This window comes from Lontra canadensis, unplaced genomic scaffold, assembly GCF_010015895.1.
Source record: "Lontra canadensis isolate GAN:19392208 unplaced genomic scaffold, GSC_riverotter_1.0 scaffold13, whole genome shotgun sequence".
NCBI classification, from domain to species: domain Eukaryota; kingdom Metazoa; phylum Chordata; class Mammalia; order Carnivora; family Mustelidae; genus Lontra; species Lontra canadensis.
In genome coordinates, this window is record NW_022631007.1 from 15,643,228 (window position 1) to 15,659,560 (window position 16,333).

The 16,333-nt window shown below is 56.9% G+C and overlaps 1 protein-coding gene across 1 annotated transcript in view; it reads left to right on the forward strand.

Annotated features, from left to right (window-relative positions):
• Positions 1 to 15,195, forward strand: part of MLPH (melanophilin) — a 43,143-nt gene extending 27,948 nt beyond the window's left edge. Inside the window, exons 7-13 of the mRNA XM_032857578.1 lie at positions 6,219 to 6,404; positions 6,696 to 6,851; positions 8,290 to 8,382; positions 9,004 to 9,075; positions 10,690 to 10,747; positions 12,797 to 12,897; positions 14,699 to 15,195. Of these exons, the coding sequence (XP_032713469.1) occupies positions 6,219 to 6,404; positions 6,696 to 6,851; positions 8,290 to 8,382; positions 9,004 to 9,075; positions 10,690 to 10,747; positions 12,797 to 12,897; positions 14,699 to 14,725 (693 nt within the window). The 3' untranslated portion in view covers positions 14,726 to 15,195. The remainder of the gene's footprint in view (positions 1 to 6,218; positions 6,405 to 6,695; positions 6,852 to 8,289; positions 8,383 to 9,003; positions 9,076 to 10,689; positions 10,748 to 12,796; positions 12,898 to 14,698) is intronic.
• Positions 15,196 to 16,333: the final 1,138 nt, after the last annotated feature.

A 16,333-nucleotide genomic window follows, 5' to 3' on the forward strand; every position in this document is an offset into this window, starting at 1 on the left:
GACAGACGGTGCACTTGGGACAGACGGTATACTTGGGGATGGACAATGCAGGTCCCGTTTGGACACTGCTTCCCCCTGGTCCACCGCCAGCGCCCAGCTACGAATCACAAGCTCTGCAAGTGCTGAGAACTAGACTTGCTTAGTTTAATTTTGTTGTCAGACAGTGCGCTTCATAATGAAATCCTGAATTGCTGTCTTTTCCTGTGCCCTGTGGGGGTGTGGGTTCAGGAGTTCAGACACCCTAATGCAGGAGCAGATGAGATCACAGAGGCAGCCCGGTCCTCCCACTAATAGCCCCCACGTGGCCGCCGCGTGGGGCCAGCTGCCAGGAAATGTGGTTAAGACACCTCCTGCCAGGAAATCGGTCCCCTTTCCATTTTTCCTTTTCATTATATTATAGGGAACATAATCTCATGGTCCTCAGGCTGATTAGGGTGCTGGAGGCATTTGGGGAGGAACACGGGGCTTTACTTCCCCCTGAACAGTGAATAAATGTATCTGCATTGAACAGGTCATAGGATGGGGGTGGACGGGGACGTCACAGACTCCCTGCCCCCCACCATGATCCCGTCCCGTGGTGAGGACACCGACGGGGTGGGAGGCAGGGAGGGAGGAGCCAAGGGAGACCACGTTTCTGACCAGCCAGCAATTTCACTTCATCCCTGGAACGGGGAGCATCTCAGGGGACATCCTCCCGACATGCAGGGGCATCGTCTGAGGCTGGGTGGAACGTGGCAAGCCGCTTGTTCCACCAGCTTAGCCATTGTGACTCAGTCTCTCCTCCCTGTGAAGAGGGCTCATGCCTGGCGTGTGGCACCGTTGTAGCCACTAAACAAGATTGTAGTGTCACAAACGTATTGACGTAAAACAGCGCATCTCCATCCTGTCCGTATGGGAGGGAGTCCCGGGCACTGCTGGACTGTGTCCCCAGCATGTGGTCTTCCAAGCTGAAACCAGAGGGGCCCGGGGTTGCAGTCTCGCTGGAGCTCGGGGCCCTCTCCCAAGCTCGTTCACCTGTTGGCAGGACTGTTGGCAGGACTCGCTGAGCCAGTGGGGCCTGGTGCCTGTGGAGGACAGTAGCGGCCATGCACAGTGACTCCCATGCGGCCAGCCCTGACCGCCTCTCCCTCCAACTCCATCTCCCAGGGAGGGGTCTGGATCCCTGGGGAGGGACCTTCCGGTGAGGCTGTGGGGACAGTAAGGTCCCCCCAATCTGGAGCACAGGATGAGCATTTCTGGGCATGCTGGAGGTGACCCGTGCCCACACACAGATGTGAGAAATAGCCCTCAGGGACCAGCATGGACAGACTTTCCAGAGCCCCCACCACTCACGGACGCTGCCGGGGCCCCACATCAGCCACGCTCCAGGCACACAGTTTCGCGTGGTGGAATTTGGTGTACTGTGGTCACCCGGCTGACATGGTCTCTGCTCCTCTGGCCCCACTGAGAGTTCTGGGCAAGGTCCTGTTTCCTGAAGGTACCATGTGAGGGCTTGCGATCTGCTCCACTCTGACCTTAATCTAAGGTTCTCTGCTCCCTCGCCTCGGGGGGCTGAAATCACTCTTGGGTTTCTGTCATGTCTCATTTTTCTTTACTGGGAAAAGCGTGTGCGCTGACTTCCAGCCTTTTGCTCTGGATAATGCAATCCCACTCTCACTCCAAAGGGAGGAGCGCCATCGGGAGTGAGCAGCTCCCCTCCCAGTATCTGGCCAACATGGACACCTCAGAGGACGAAGGCGAGAGCCCCAGGGCTCCCCGCGCTGCCTCCCACCCTTGCGGAGGAGGCGGCCACACCCCGTCCCAGAGCCAGGTAAGGCACCTGCGAAACTTTCCTTCCTGCCGATGATTTGGATGGAGACTTTTTAACCTTCATGCCAAGTTGCTTCGGAGAAATCAAAGCTTTCAGTGCTTTCCAGCCGCACGTTTGCCCAGGCCTGTGTAGCAGAGACGTGCGAGCAGTGTCATCCAAATGTCCGCTGTCCTGTTGGCATGAAATCCACATAATGTAGAATTCACCGTCCAGAAGTTCATGTTCACTGCCCTCAGTGCATTCACAGCCTCGTGCGGCCGTCCCCTCTGTCGGTCCCAAAACGTCACTGCCCCAGAGGGAAGCCGATCCCATGAGCCGTCACTCCCCATCCCCTCCCTCCAGCTGCGGCGGCCACCGGCCTGCTTCCCGTCTCCCCGCTTCGCCCGCCGTGGGCATTGCACCCAGACGGGAGCATTCACCGCAAGACGTGCGTGCCTGGCTTCCTGCACGCGGAGTCACGGTTTCAGGATCCATACTGTGGCCTGTGCCAGTGCTTGGTTCTGATGAAGTTCTAGAACCTAGGTGAGGTTCGGTGGGCTGAGGTCCGGAGCCGATGACCAAGAAAGAATCCTTGAGACCTCTTTGGTGTAAAATGGTGGTTTATTAAAGCACGGGGACAGGACTCGTGGGCAGGAAGAGCTGCTGCCCCGGGTTGTGAGGGATGGCAGGTTATGTACCTTGCGGTTGGGGGAAGGGGAGGGGAAGGGAGGTTTCAACGGAGTTTTCATATGCTAAAGACGGCCTACAGGGATATCCGAGGCCTTGCGGCTTGATCAGTTTTGTCTTTTGGCAAGCCATTAACATCAAGATAGTTGGGAGATTTTTAGTGGGATGTCACAATCCTGCTATCAATCGTCTTTGTTAATGAGATTTAGGTTCAGAAGAGATTTAACTATATTTACATTCCCTTCTATCTCAGCCTCCTTCAGTTTCATTTATGGTGGGGAGGGAGACGTTAGGGCTTGAGGAACGGAGTTATTTGCCTCTGGCTATTGATTTGTAAACCAAGGGAGACTCCTGTCTTGCAGGATTGTGATCTCTGCAAGTTAACTATTTGTTTATCGTTTGTGACAGTCAGGGGTGCCTGAGGAATGCTACACATATTACCGAGGGGGAGCGCATGGAGAGGGGGTGCAAGGTGCCAGCTTTTGCTTTGTCTTCAGCCAGCCTCCTGCTCCCTCATCAGTTCCTCTGGAGGCAGATTCTTAGCTTACACCCCATCAAGCATTCTGCCATTTACAAGAGGAGCAAATACTCCACCACGGTATGCCTTTAGTAGATGTTACGCAGGTTTTAAGAAAATTTAACTTAACATACAAAACACCTGTTAAATGAGTGAGACTCACTCACGTTGTAGACCCTGATTTATGACATAAATCACAAGATCCCTCCGAGTACCCCGGGTTCCCTTCCCTGAATTTAAACCATGGTCCCGCTTACAGACAGCAGAGTCAGATCTGAGCAAGTACGTTTTATTGAGGGAAAGGCCACCCCACTTTATACGAGGACAGCCTGACCACAGGCTGATGCAGACTCATGGAGACCCTGGCAAGGCCCAACTCCTACAGAGGAGATCTTGGGATTAGGGCCTTTTGTTAGTGAGCAGCCAGAGGCAGGAAACCAAGAGGAGAGCCCTGCTCTGAATGGAGTCCCTGCAGCAGCTCAGCCATGGCTGGTCTCAGGCATGTTTGTGTTCAGGATCGGGGACTGACCCAGGCTCTATTACCTGGCTCAGAGCTCCTCCTGGGACCCTCCCCCAGGGAGACTTGAGGAGTGGGAGGTGCCCCTGGGAATTCTCCCTTCAGGGGACCCAGGGATGGAGCTCAGGCTGTTAGGTGGAAGGAATGACTGATGTTGAGCCTGTTCAGAGAAGGCGGAAAGCAGCTGGGACCCGTGCAGCTGTGCTTGGCCCCCTTCTAGATGCAGGTGGGAGGGGCCGCTCTGCAGGGAGCTCCGGCCTTCCCCAGCCCCTTAGCCTTGTGCACACTCTGACAACCCAGGAGGAGCTTCATCTGACACAGCCCCAGTCCACACACCCCCCTAAAACTCCTGGCTGTCACTCTACCAGCACCGTCCATGGCCCTCGGTGACTAGTGGAGCTACCCAGTGGGACCCAGACTTTGCTGAACCCTCTGTCCCCAGCAGCAGAGGTGCCAGCACGGGGCGGGACCCCCATGGGGCAGGTGGGGTGCCAGCCCCTCCCCAGTCTCAGCTGATGCAGGAAAGGTGAGAGGCTCTTCCAAGCTTGATCTTCTGTCCAAGCCTTGGGAAATGGGATCTGCCAAAAAAAAAAGCAGCAGGCTTGTAGAAGGAGCACTTCTTCGCGTGGCTTTTGAGGAATCGGTGTATGTTTTTTGTTTTAAAATTGGGCTGATGTCAGCAGAACAGAAATATGAAGTCTTTCCCTCTCCAGAGTCCGTGCCCTGAGGCACAGCTGACTCTCTTTCCTGGAGAGCTACCCAGAAGCTTTCTACAGCCATGGGCTAGAGTTCTCTGTGCCCACCCTCTGCCTCTGGAAGAAGGGCGCTCTCCCTCTGCCCTGAGCACAGCAGGGTGTGAAAGACCCTGAGAAGGTCTGCAGTGAAAGCCGTCCAGCATTCTCCACCCAGAGTGGCTCACACTTCTAGGGGCCTGGACCCTCTTTAACGGAAGAGTGAGGAAAACACTACACAGGAAAGTAACCTTTGATCAGACCATGGGTCAGCTCCCAGCAGGGCTGGGGGATGGTGATGGAGGGGCGGTGAGGCCAAGGCAGGGACCTCCCTGTGTGGCAAAGCCACAGTGGACAGAGGAACCCCAAGTCAGATGACAAGGTGATAAAGACTGGAACTGTCTGTTTTCAGTAAGTTTTAATTTAACGACTGTAGGAACTTTCAGTAAAACACATTCCCTGACATCTAGCCAGCCCTCCTGGTACGCGCCATCCTTCCTGCCTCCTTGAATGATTCCCTATTTCATGCTCAGAGCTCGTCTCCAACTCCACCTCCCCCAGCCTCTCCCAGAGCACGTGTCCCACACTTTGTGTAAAGGCCAAGTGGGCAGCAGGCCGGATACCCTGGGGAAAACCCAGGGCAGACCATTCCAGGGGTCCCTGCAAGGGGCTGTGGGTCCTGTCACCACTCAGCTCTGTCTCTCCTCCAGCCCCAGATGAGAACAAGAACCCCAGTTCCTTGTCTCGGGATGCTTTTATTTTTCACTCTGGAAGTGACATTTGACAGCAACTGTGTCAGGCACCGGTGGATCACCCTCTTCTTCTCAGTAAGGGGGTGGGGTCTTCCGTGCCGGCCACGTGTCCTGTGCACGTGTCCCCGGAAGACAGAAGCAGTCTGTGCACGCTCTCAGCCGGGTATCGATCCCACCTCTCCACCCCTGGCAGCCAGACGGCGGCTCAGTTACCGGCAGTTGCTCCAAGTCCTCACCCAGCGGTGACGTTTCTCAGCTTTTGTATTCTTCTTTGGGCAGCTTTGCCCACTCAAAGCCCTCAGTGATGTGAAGATCAAACCAATTACCTACCAAACAAAGCAAACGCATCCTCTCGCTCAGCATTTCCCTTTGAAAACAGGGTAGCTCCCGAGGAGATAATGGCAGGAAGGATGCACCTGCTGGGCTTGGAAGAAAGGAAGGATTGATTTTCTCAGGTCTGGTCTGGGCGCTAATAGACTCTGGTGACTCAGGAGAAAAGGAAGTTGTACTTTTAGTCACTTGAGGCTGTTAGCTGGTGCCTCCTGGCCCAGAGCGACCGGAGGCTCTTACCAGCTAATGACTTCTAGTTTGAGCATCCTGGCATAATGAATTAGTGCCTTCCTGTGCCGACCAGGATTGGCGGTGACCACAGCTACCTTACGGTAGTGACACGTCATACCTTTCAGATCCTGCTGCCTCGCTTGCTGAATTTGTCATTCTTCTGTGCTCACCCTTTGCCCTCTCTTGTGGTGCCACTCCCAGATTTTACTTGGTGTTCTAGAACTCTCAATGTCAAAACGGGCCTCACGCTCCCCTTCCCAGGTCCCGTTATGGATGGTGGCCTTAGCTTTCCTTCCAGTTCTTGGGAATTTAGTGCTTCTGCAGTGTTGGGCCCCAGATTCCTGCTGGTGACAGTGGGCTCTGTCTGCCGGCCACTCCCTCATCTTGGGGACCCCATTTAGGGTCGGAGGGAAGAACTGTCCTCCCATGGTAAAAGTGTCCCCAAAGGAAAGCTCAGTGTCTTGGTCACGAATGGTGGATCTTTGGCCTGGGTGGCGACAGGATCACGGGAGTGCCCCACCCTACAGACCCCGGTTCACAAGGGCCAGGACTGGCCCCAGCACAGGCACTGGGGGCGAGTAATGGAGACTTCTCCCAGAGCCCTGTCTCTGAGCACAGTGCACACAGATGACCAGCTGAATGCCAGTCTGTTTGGTGGTCTCAGTGTCTCACAGGCTGCGAGCCCACAGATGCCGACAGAGAAGAGGAGACCCTCAGGAGGAAGCTGGAGGAGCTGACCAGCCACATAAGTGACCAGGGAGCCTCGTCCGAGGAGGAGGGGAACAAGGAGGAAGAAGCAGAACTGGACAGGAGCCCCTCCATCAGGGACCTCCCAGGGGCAGGCTTGGAGGTAAGGCCGCATGACTGGGCTCAGCAGGACCTGGGCAGAGGCAAGAGCTCTTGACTCCCCGGCCAGGAGGCAAGAGCTTGTGACTTAGCCCCTTGCCCACCCCAGGCAGCCAGCCAACCTCTGGGGGGCCCTGGGCCCCAACAAGAGCTGCATGGGAGGCTCAGCCCCCAGCCGGCCAGCTAGTCAACCAGCCCCGAGTTCAGAGGAAAGAATGCCGTAGGATGGACCCATCTTGGGGAGCGCCCTGCCGTCTCTCCTGCTGTCGTCACGCTCCATGCTTCCCTCTCCCAGGTGAGCGGGGCTTCGGGCCAGATGTACAGACAGGAAACCATCCCCGGGGACCCTCAGGACCTCGTGCAGCCCAGCAGGACCACAGACAAGGAGCTGCTGGAGCTGGAGGACAGAGTGGCTGTCACGGCCTCGGAGGTTCAGCAGGTGGAAAGCGAGGTAACACCAGTCCCCGGGGCGGGGTGTCTCCAGGCAGAATCGTGGCGGGATTCTGGCAGCTGTGGACAGCGCACCAAAGCTCCAGAACAGGAGCTTGGAGTTTTCATGGGGATTGCCCACACCACCACCCCTGTCTTCATCCCATTCACCTTGGGGAGAGGCAGGCAGGGTGTTTAGACCTACAGAAATGATGCTGACGCTTACCCCTCCCTGTCCCGGGAGGAGGGGCTTTCTCCAGAAGCAGGCTCCAGTTTTAGGACAACCCTGGGGCTCTGGAGCAGACTCTGACCCAAAGGTCATCCTGTGAGCCCGGGTGTGGGTCCAGGACTCAAGCGTCGGGAGCCTACAAAGGTCGAAGGACAGAGCCAGGGTCTCTCAGGGACAGCCAAGATGACTGAGCTCTGCTCTGCCCTCCCCCGGGGTCCCCCAGAGAAAAGAGTGTCTGCCCCTCGGGCTGCAAGGGGAGTCCGCACCCACAGCCCTTTCTCACTTCTGCTCATCAGCAGGTATCCACCAGGAGTAAAGAGCGTGTCTCCAGAGCTGTGCGTGTTGGGGACAAGCCACCCCGAGGACTTTGCATTAGTTTATTCCTTCTTGCTCAGCAAACGATTTTCAAACTCCTGAAAATGGCAAGGCACAAAGGCACAGCTGTTGCACTCTTAGATTGAGCCTTGCCTTCATGGAGTTTATGCTTTCGTGGAAGGAGATAGAGGCCAAGCCAATGACCAAGGATCGGTTCTTGAAGCCAGCCATGCAGAGAGGATGTGAGGGTGGCTTGGTGGAGCCCCCAGGTGGGCTGCTCAGCAAGGAATATTGCAAGGAGAAGGCAGCACACATATGTGGAGGTCCTGGGGTGGTCTTGAACTTGGCATGTTCAGGAAGGAGCAGTGAAACCCTGAGCCTGGGGCAGAATGAGTGAGGGGGAGAGGGTGGGAGGCAGCTGCAAGAGGAGGGCAGAGTCCAGAGAGCCATTGGAGGGACCAGAACAGGGGTGATGGGGCCTTGATTCTGTTTCCAGAAATTTCCTTTGGCTACTATGGGAGCCAGGGTTGGGGGTTCATTTAAAATGATGTCAGGAAGGCAGGCTCTGCCAGACGCCAGCCAAGCCTTTGCCCGTAGTGTACACCTGTCCCTTAGAGCTATGGTGACGCTGTCTGCTGTCACTGCCCCTCCTGCCATCCCTGGGGGGAGCCAGATTTCCCGATGCGCCTGAAAGTGTACAGAGCCCCTCTCCTCCTGCATGGGGGTGACCCGTGAGGAACAGCAGCCCCCTCCCCGACAACCATGAAGATACATGAAAATGGGCCCCCAGGAACTGTTGGGACCCCATCTTAAAGGGACCATAAGAAAGCTGGTGAATGGGAGGCTACTCTTCCTGGACTGTGACGTCAAGCTGGCACATCAGAGTGACGTCCGTGTGTCCGTCCTTTTCCTGCAGGTTTCCAACATCAAGTCCAAGATTGCCGCCTTGCAGGCTGCAGGGCTCACCGTGAAGCCTTCGGGAAAGCTCCGGATGAAATCTAACCTGCCGGTGAGTGCAGGAAGCCCGGCACCTGGCTTTGGCCCAGAGCCCCTGCCAGAGCCACCCCGGGGCCTGAAACCAACAGGCTGAGTGGCCCCCTCCCTTCCCGCCCCGCCAGCCTGGCTGGGTGTGACTGGAACAGATTCCCTGGGGACAGCAGGGAGGGGGCTGCCCCCCACCCTCCGCAGCAGGTCTGGGACCAACACTCATCCACCCAGAGTCAAGCTGGGGTCCCCGGAGCCGGTCACACCAGTGGGGTAACCTGGAAGGCAAACACAGGGTGGTCCCGGGGGAGCCGCAGGTCTGGCTGCAGGAGGTACACAGGACATTTGAACTTCAGATAAATGACGTGTCACTTTCGAGTATGAGTATATCCCCTGCGATACTTGGAACAGGCTTCTAAACCGTATTCGTTGTTTCTGAATGTCAAAGCTAACGGGCTGTCCTATGTGTTACTGGGCAGAACCTGGCAGCCCAGGCCACTGGGCTGGTGAGCTGGGGGCTGACGGGCCATCCCTGAGCACCTGGCCCCATGTTTACGGAGAAAGGCCGTGCCCCTGTCCTGCCGGTCCCCCTGGGGTGGGCTTCAAACAAGCCACCGTCAGGTACAGGCCTTTTCCTTGCCCCCAGATATTTCTTCCCCGGCTTGCTGAGAGACTGGACCGGAATCCTAAGGATCCGAATGCAGACCCCACGGAGGAGGTATGTGTTGTTCCAGGAGGAAGAGATCGGGGCCACTCTCTGGCAGCACAGCGAGCCGGGGGCTGACACGTGTCAGTGGGGCTCACTTGGACACACCGTGCGGCTCGGCCTGCCCCACAGGGTGGCTTCCCCAGAGGCACACACAGGGTCAGGCTTGGTGTCAGAGCATTGGTTGGGGAAATCCGGGAAAACCCAGATGGGGAGCAGGAAGGTGGGACAGACAGGAGGAGGCCAGCAAGCCTCCCACCTCGGCAGACCCCACGCAAGGTATCTGTGGCTCCCAGTGACACCCCGGGCATTGTCCTGTGTGGGGCAAGGAGGCCGCATGGACAACCCCCCTCCAATGCCACCAGTCATGGACGAGGTCCGTTCTGAGCTCTTCTCCCTGGCCCCATGCGGGCTGGCGGGCTCCAGCGGCCTGGGGACAGGCCCACCAGGGGGACATGGGGGCCAGCTGTGGAAGCATCAGGAGCCAGCGAGCATGCGGTGTTACGGGGCCCAGGGTGTGGGGGACGGTGGCTCTGCTCACAGCATGCAGGGGATCTCCAAGGTGTAGGCCGTGTGGTTGGGGGTGCGGTTGGAGGTGCCCTCCCCAGTGCCCCCGAAAGAGTGGCGTCTGTTCCCAGTCCTGCCTGCTGCCTGATGTCCCCTCGGAGCCACAGTGAACACGCAGCACTTCTGTGTGTCGTGACAATGACACTGGTAGCTCTTTATAGTTAAAAACAGTGCTTTTCTGAAGGCTCCTTCCATCTGAGGTTTACAAACCTGGTGAGGAAGCATTGCGGCTAACCCTGTTGTCCCAGTGAGCAGACCAAAGCTCAGAGAAGTTGACGTCCTTGGCTGAGATCATGCAGAACATAAATGACAGGATAAACGATGGAGGGGTCTCAGCCCGGGCCCCCTGGCCCTGACCTCCTACCCTCTTCTGGAGGCCATGGGGCTTCCTGATGGGCTCAGGGAAGCCCAGCCCTGGAGGCCTCTCCAGCAGGCTTCCAGGTGCATCCCCCACACCAGCCAGGCAGAATACCAGGCCAGACGTGGGAAGATTTCCAGGGGAGTGAGGCCACCTGCTCATGCCCAACAGGGAGAGGACAATCCCATCATGGAGAGGCAGTCAGCAGGAGTGAGGGTGAAAGGAAGGCATGGGGACCAGCAGCCATGGGATTTGGGAACATGTGAGGAGCAGGTAGTCTCCCACTAACCCCGGGAGGGGCTACTGCCTCATTTTCCAGATGAGTTCAGAGAGGACACACAGTCGTCCACATCATGGGGGTGGGTGGGTGGTGCCTGGACTTGGACCCAGGTCCGTGGGGCTGAAATGTGTGCTCCCCCTGCCCTCCCGCCCTCTGCTGACAAACATAGGCGTCTCTTTTATGCTCTGATATTTGGTGTTTCATTTATTGATACCATGTATTTTAATATTAATATTAATTAATATTAAATTAATAATAATATTAATATTAATATTAAAAGTTCCAATATTGCCGAAGAACAGAAGGCAGCAGATGGAATTCACTAGAATCTGGAAGAATCGTGGGAAGTCCCAAGTTAGCTCCCCGTGTTGCTAAGAATGACTGCAATTCATGATGCCCAGAGACGTCTTCTTTCTTCTAGGTGACAACGGCGCCTTATCTTCTCAGAAGGAAGTTCAGTAATTCCCCGAAAAGCCAAGGTAAGAGTTAGCGGCTTCACTCATCCCCGCAGGCTGGGAGATGAGCTGGAGGGTGTGGGAGTGGCCAGTCGGGGTTCTGCATTTCTGTGTCATCCCCACGACACAGCATCTCCTGCCCCGGAGCCTGAGGGGCCCTCCCCGAGCCACCACGGCCACCGGCAGGAAGCATTGCGGTGGCTGGGTGTTCTGGAATTCTCTGCACTGAGCACGCAGAGGGGGTGATGCTGGTGTTCTCCATGTTTTGCATCGTAAATGGCTCTCCGGCTTGAGCAGCTCCCAACCCTCTCAGGCAAAGCACAGAACATGGCTTAGCTTCTCCTGATGTCTCAGTAGCAACAAGGACATCAGCTTCGCTCAGGGTGAACGGGAGGGAAGGCCCCGTTGCCTTTCCCGTGGTGCTCGGCCGGGCTGCCGGGGAATCGTGTGCTGGTGCGTTGCTCCCCTTGCAGCCCGACCACGGGTCGCCAGAGGGAAGCAGCCTCCTTTCCGCATCAGGGTTTAGTCCCCCCGCTGCTCTGCCAGGCCTCTGAGCCACCATGGCATCTCCTCTTGTCCCTACCTCTGAGCTGTGCCCTCACAACCCCGTCGTTACAGCTCTGCCCACAGCCACGGTCCCAGCGCTCAGCTCCCTCTGTGTTCCTCTTCTGCTCCTGAACAATCGTTGGCCCCCACCTGCCGGCAGAATGAGCGGGATTTCTTAGCACAGCCTTCTAGACTCTCACCTTCCAGCCCACACAAGAGCCCTGGGTGAACAAGACACGCTCACAGGCACCTGTGGGCATTGATCGCTCTGTGCACACACACACCTCCGTACCTTTGCCTAGGCTGAGCCTTCTGCCCAGAGCCCTCCTCACTCCCTTTCCTACCCACCTCTGCCTTCCGAGGCCAAGTGTATTGTCTCCCCCCCAGGAGTTTCTCCACCACCTCCAGAATATTCTCCACCACCTCCTCAGAGCAGGTCTCTGCACATCCCTGTTTGTACCCAGCTCTCCTCCGTGCAGCTCCCTCTCTGCACCCCAGAGCTCCCTGTAGCCGGGCAGGTCAGGCCGGAGACAGGGCAGGTCCCGAGACCTCTGAGGTGAAGCCCCCACTCAGGACCACGAGGCCACCTGCCAAGGGGCCGGGAGGAGGCTCCTGGAGCACATGCACCAGCGCCGGGGGGAGCTTCCAGCAAGTGCCACGGCTCCCACCCAAGTGAGGGCTCCCAGTTCCAGCGGGAGGAGCCCAGGTGAGCGCCTGGTGTCAGTCAGAGGCCGCTCACCTGGTCCCAGTTCCCCTGGAGCTGGCAGGCTTCCCAGGGGCTGAACAGCCCATCTGTGGCTGCTGGTCCCCACACGCCGCTCCTACCACCACAGCCTGTCTCGGCGGAATGGCTCTCAGCTGTGGGCCAGACATCCATCCCCACATCGGAAGGATTCATGGCTGGGATCTCTGGGTGAGCAGTTCCCTCCATAGAGTTTGGTCCGGGAGCAGGAACACGTAGCAAATCCCGGCAACACGTTCTTCACCCAAAATGGAACCCTGAGGTCGTTTGCCAGCCCCCCTGTGTAAACGCGACCGTCAGCCCTCCTTTGTGGCCTCTGCCGGTTTCCATGGTGTAAACCTGTCCATGGCGGCTGAGGTCAGGCTGCCTAGATGTCTCAGAACATGGGGCTGGGCAGAGGAGACGCAGCCCAGCACCCCCTGCACCCCCGCCCCGAGGAGCAGGTGCATGTCAGGTGGCCCCCCCGACACCTGCCGGAGGACGAAGGCCGCTGGCTGCCGGGGCCCAGAGTTTGCTCACCTGTGGCTCACAAACAGCTGATTAGGATGGGAGACCAAATGCCCCGCTACATGACTGAAGCCCTGGGGGGGCGCCCTCTGTTCTGAGGGGCAGAGCCCCGTCCCCCCAGGCCCACGGCACATCACAGAACTGAAGGAAATGCCATGCGTTCTGTGTTTCACTCGAGGGAGCATTTCTGCCGCCACCGTGAGATAGGGTTTTAACGCTTGCTCCAAGGCAAGGGAGAAAGAATAGCACTAAACTGTTTTCTCCTGCGGTCCCTGAAGGTAAAGACGGGACCTCCTTTCATCAGCAGTCGGCGTACCGCGGGTCCCTGACACAGAGAAACCCCAACAGCAGGAAGGGGGTGGCCAACCACAGCTTTGCGGTAAGCCCGTCTCCTCCCTCCTGAGGCGTCTTGAAAGCCCCGGGGCCCCTTCTCTAGTTTCCGTGCTGGCATTAGGACTCCAGAGCAGAGAAAATGGGAGAAACTAATAAGAGTGAAATCAACCAAAGACTTAAAGAAAAATTGAAAACGTTTCTTAAAGATACCAGAATATACCAGTGATAGGGGTCTCCACTTACCCTGGGCTGAGTCTTGGCTTGGGGAAGGGGACCATCCGTGACAGAGAGAGTACACTCAGGGGAGGGGACCACCCACAAGACAGTGAGGACACTCAGGGGAGGGGACCGTCCATGAGAGAGAGGACACAGGGGAGGGGACAGCGCACGAGGCAGTGAGGACACTCTCCTCAGCCCCAGCAGCTCACCCGTGCAGTAAAGCTAATTTAGCAAACCACGTGTGCAGATGTTGGGGTCAAGTCTGTCCCCAGGGGCCATGGGAGAGAGCGCTCTGCAGAACACCTGGGCTGGCAGCCCCTCACAAGAACCCGGGAAGGCTCCCGCTCCCCTGCATGGACGCTGCCTGTCCAACAGCACCCCACACCTGTGGCTCTGTGACAGCTCAGAAGAGGTCATCTCTGGGGACCTCGAGGTCATGCCCATGTCCTGTAGGTGGGCTTGATGACTTGGGGCCAGTGGCTGCAGTCAAGGCCCGAACGCCCCATGACCCCAGTGGCTGTCCACTCCCACAGGCGCTGTATTCTCTCCGCAAACTCCATTTTTAAAAGGGTTTCCAAGCATCTCACACTAGGGACGCACAAAGGTGGGGAAAGGCTGTTCCTAACTGTGTGAGCTTATACTGGCAGACGGGGAGGGGTGGCTCGCCGTCTTTAGGTCACCCCAACAAGGGGACGAGGACATGTGTAGGGGTTGCTGGGGAAGGGTAGAGGTGCCTGCGGGCCTGACAGAGGGCTGGTGACCGTTAGTAAGAAACTGGCCAACAGGGACTTGAAAGTCTAAATGCTTTCAAGTTCGAAAATACCTCCCTGGGTTTCAGAGCCTTAAGTTTTCAGATACTTTCTATCTATACACCCCCTCTGATGAGGGGCAGGTGCCGCTGACCCAGCGTCACAGCTGGGGGAGCAGAGGCAGAGACACTGTGCAGAAGCCCCATGGGGACTGACCAGCACCTTCTGACCAACGTGTACATGTGTCTGTGTTGCTGTGTACATTCATGTGTATGTGTGTGTACAAGTGTACGTCTGTGTTTGTGTGCCCCTGTGTCTGCGTGTGTGCACCCTCGTATGTATACACACTCATATGTCTATGTACGGGCCCACTTGTGTCTGCATGTGTGGACACATTCCTGTCTGTGTGTGCATGTCCATGTATGTCTGTGTGTGTGTGTGTGCACTCCTCTGTGTGCACCCTCGTATGTCTGCATGCGTGCCCATGTGTCTGTGCATGTGCACATGCTCATGTCTGTGTTGCTGTGTGCACTCCGGTGTGTGTGCAACATGTGTACATCTGTGCATGCCCATGTGTCTGTGCATGTGCACACACTCATGTTTGTTGCTGTGTGCACTCCTGTGTGTGCACACATATACATCTGTGTGTGTGCCCGTGTCTTGTGTGTGCACACTTTCATGTCTGTGTGTGCATGCCCACGTGTGTCTCTGTGTGCACACACTTGGGTGTCTCTGTGTGCATGCCCACGTGTGTCTCTATGCATGGGTACATGCCTGTGCATGTGCACACTCATTTATCTGTGTGTGCATGCCCACATATATGTCTATGTGCACACCTGTCTGTGCAGAACTATGTGCATGTGCATTTGTGCTCCACAGAAACCTGTGATGACCTACCAGCCCTGAAGGGGGAGGTTTGTTGGAACAAGATGGAGCAACCCAGGGACCCTGCCCTCACTTCCCCTCTGCTCACCATCCCGTCCCTCCATCTGCCCCGTGCTCCGTGGTGCACATGGTCCAGGAGAGACAGGACACAACACCGTCCACAAGGGAACTCCATCTGCGAGGGGACAGCTTTCCCAGACCCTCTGCTCCTCACTCACGTTCACGGACAACCTCTGCCCCCACCCTTGCTGGCCTGCTCTGATCCGTGAGAAACATCTAAACTGACATGTTTTTTCTTTAGGACGGTGTTAAACTTTTTGAAGGATACAAGAAAAATGTTCTCGGTGTGATCTTTTAGCCCTTTCCCTGCTGGCTCGGTGCCGCACCCTCTGTGTGCTCCCCACACGGTGTCAGAGCACAGGCAGGCGCTCTGTGTGTTTCTGTGTGCACGTGTGTGTGCGCGCATGCAAGGAAATCGGGTATCAAGATGAATGACTGAGGGGCGCCTGGGTGGCTCAGTGGGTTAAGCCTCTGCCTTCGGCTCAGGTCATGATCTCGGGGTCCTGGGATCAAGCCCCGCATCGGGCTCTCTGCTCAGCAGGGAGCCTGCTTCCTCCTCTCTGCCTGCCTCTCTGTCTACTTGTGATCTCTCTCTCTCTCTGTCAAATAAATAAATAAATAATCTTAAAAAAAAAAAAAAAGATGAATGACTGAACTCATGGCCAGCTGGCCTCACTGAGCCCCTAACAGCTATTCTGTGGGTCCCCTGTGGTTCACAGACCAGGAGAAATTCCTCTGTGGTCAAGGGCAGCACGAGCCCGGGGCAGCAGGTGGGCCTCTGACCTATGTCCAGGGCAGATGCAGAGGACCTGTGGGAGAGGCAGATGCTGGAGCCCTGGGCAGATATGCGAGAGGCTGGGGGCTGGCCCGGGGCTGCCACTGCTGTGGTGACATCCAGCGGGACAGAGGGCCAGGGGCAGTCAGGGATGCCTGCCGGCCACCTCCAGCCACCTGCCGTTATACTGTCCTGAGCTCAAAGTCCTTCTCCATCTGGGACAGTCTGGCATTCACTGTCACTTCTGGGTGTCTATGTGGCTTCTCCAGTTTTCAGAGGAGCCCACTGCGACCCTTGGGGCTGCCTTGGAGCAGTAACTGTAATTGGAAACACCCCCCCACAAAACTGAGCAGCGGTACATGCTTCACAGGGACTCATGTGTTTAATCCTTGGATTAAATTTAGGCCCATTTTGTAGAGGAGGACACAGCCCTGAGTGTGAGGCTCCTCTCCTGCAGCGAGAAGCCACCATGTGATCCTCTGTTACTTTCTAAAGTGACTTTGGGCCAGCTTTGACGTTTCTCTCTTAAACTGCCTGGTGTTTGTGTTCAAATGAAATGGGAACCGGAAGCAGATGGAGAAGTGGTGCCCGGAGCCTTAGCTAGCGAGCCCATCTTCTGCCCTGACACTGGACAGAGCCCCACCCCACCACCACACAGACCCTGTACCGCAAGCTTGGCACGTTCACTGAGCCCAAAACACAGCCGGTGCAGAGGAGACGCCGTCCCTGGGCTGGCCCACTGGGTTCAGGAATCAGCTTCTGGGTCGATCCGAACAACCAGGCTACAGGTGCTG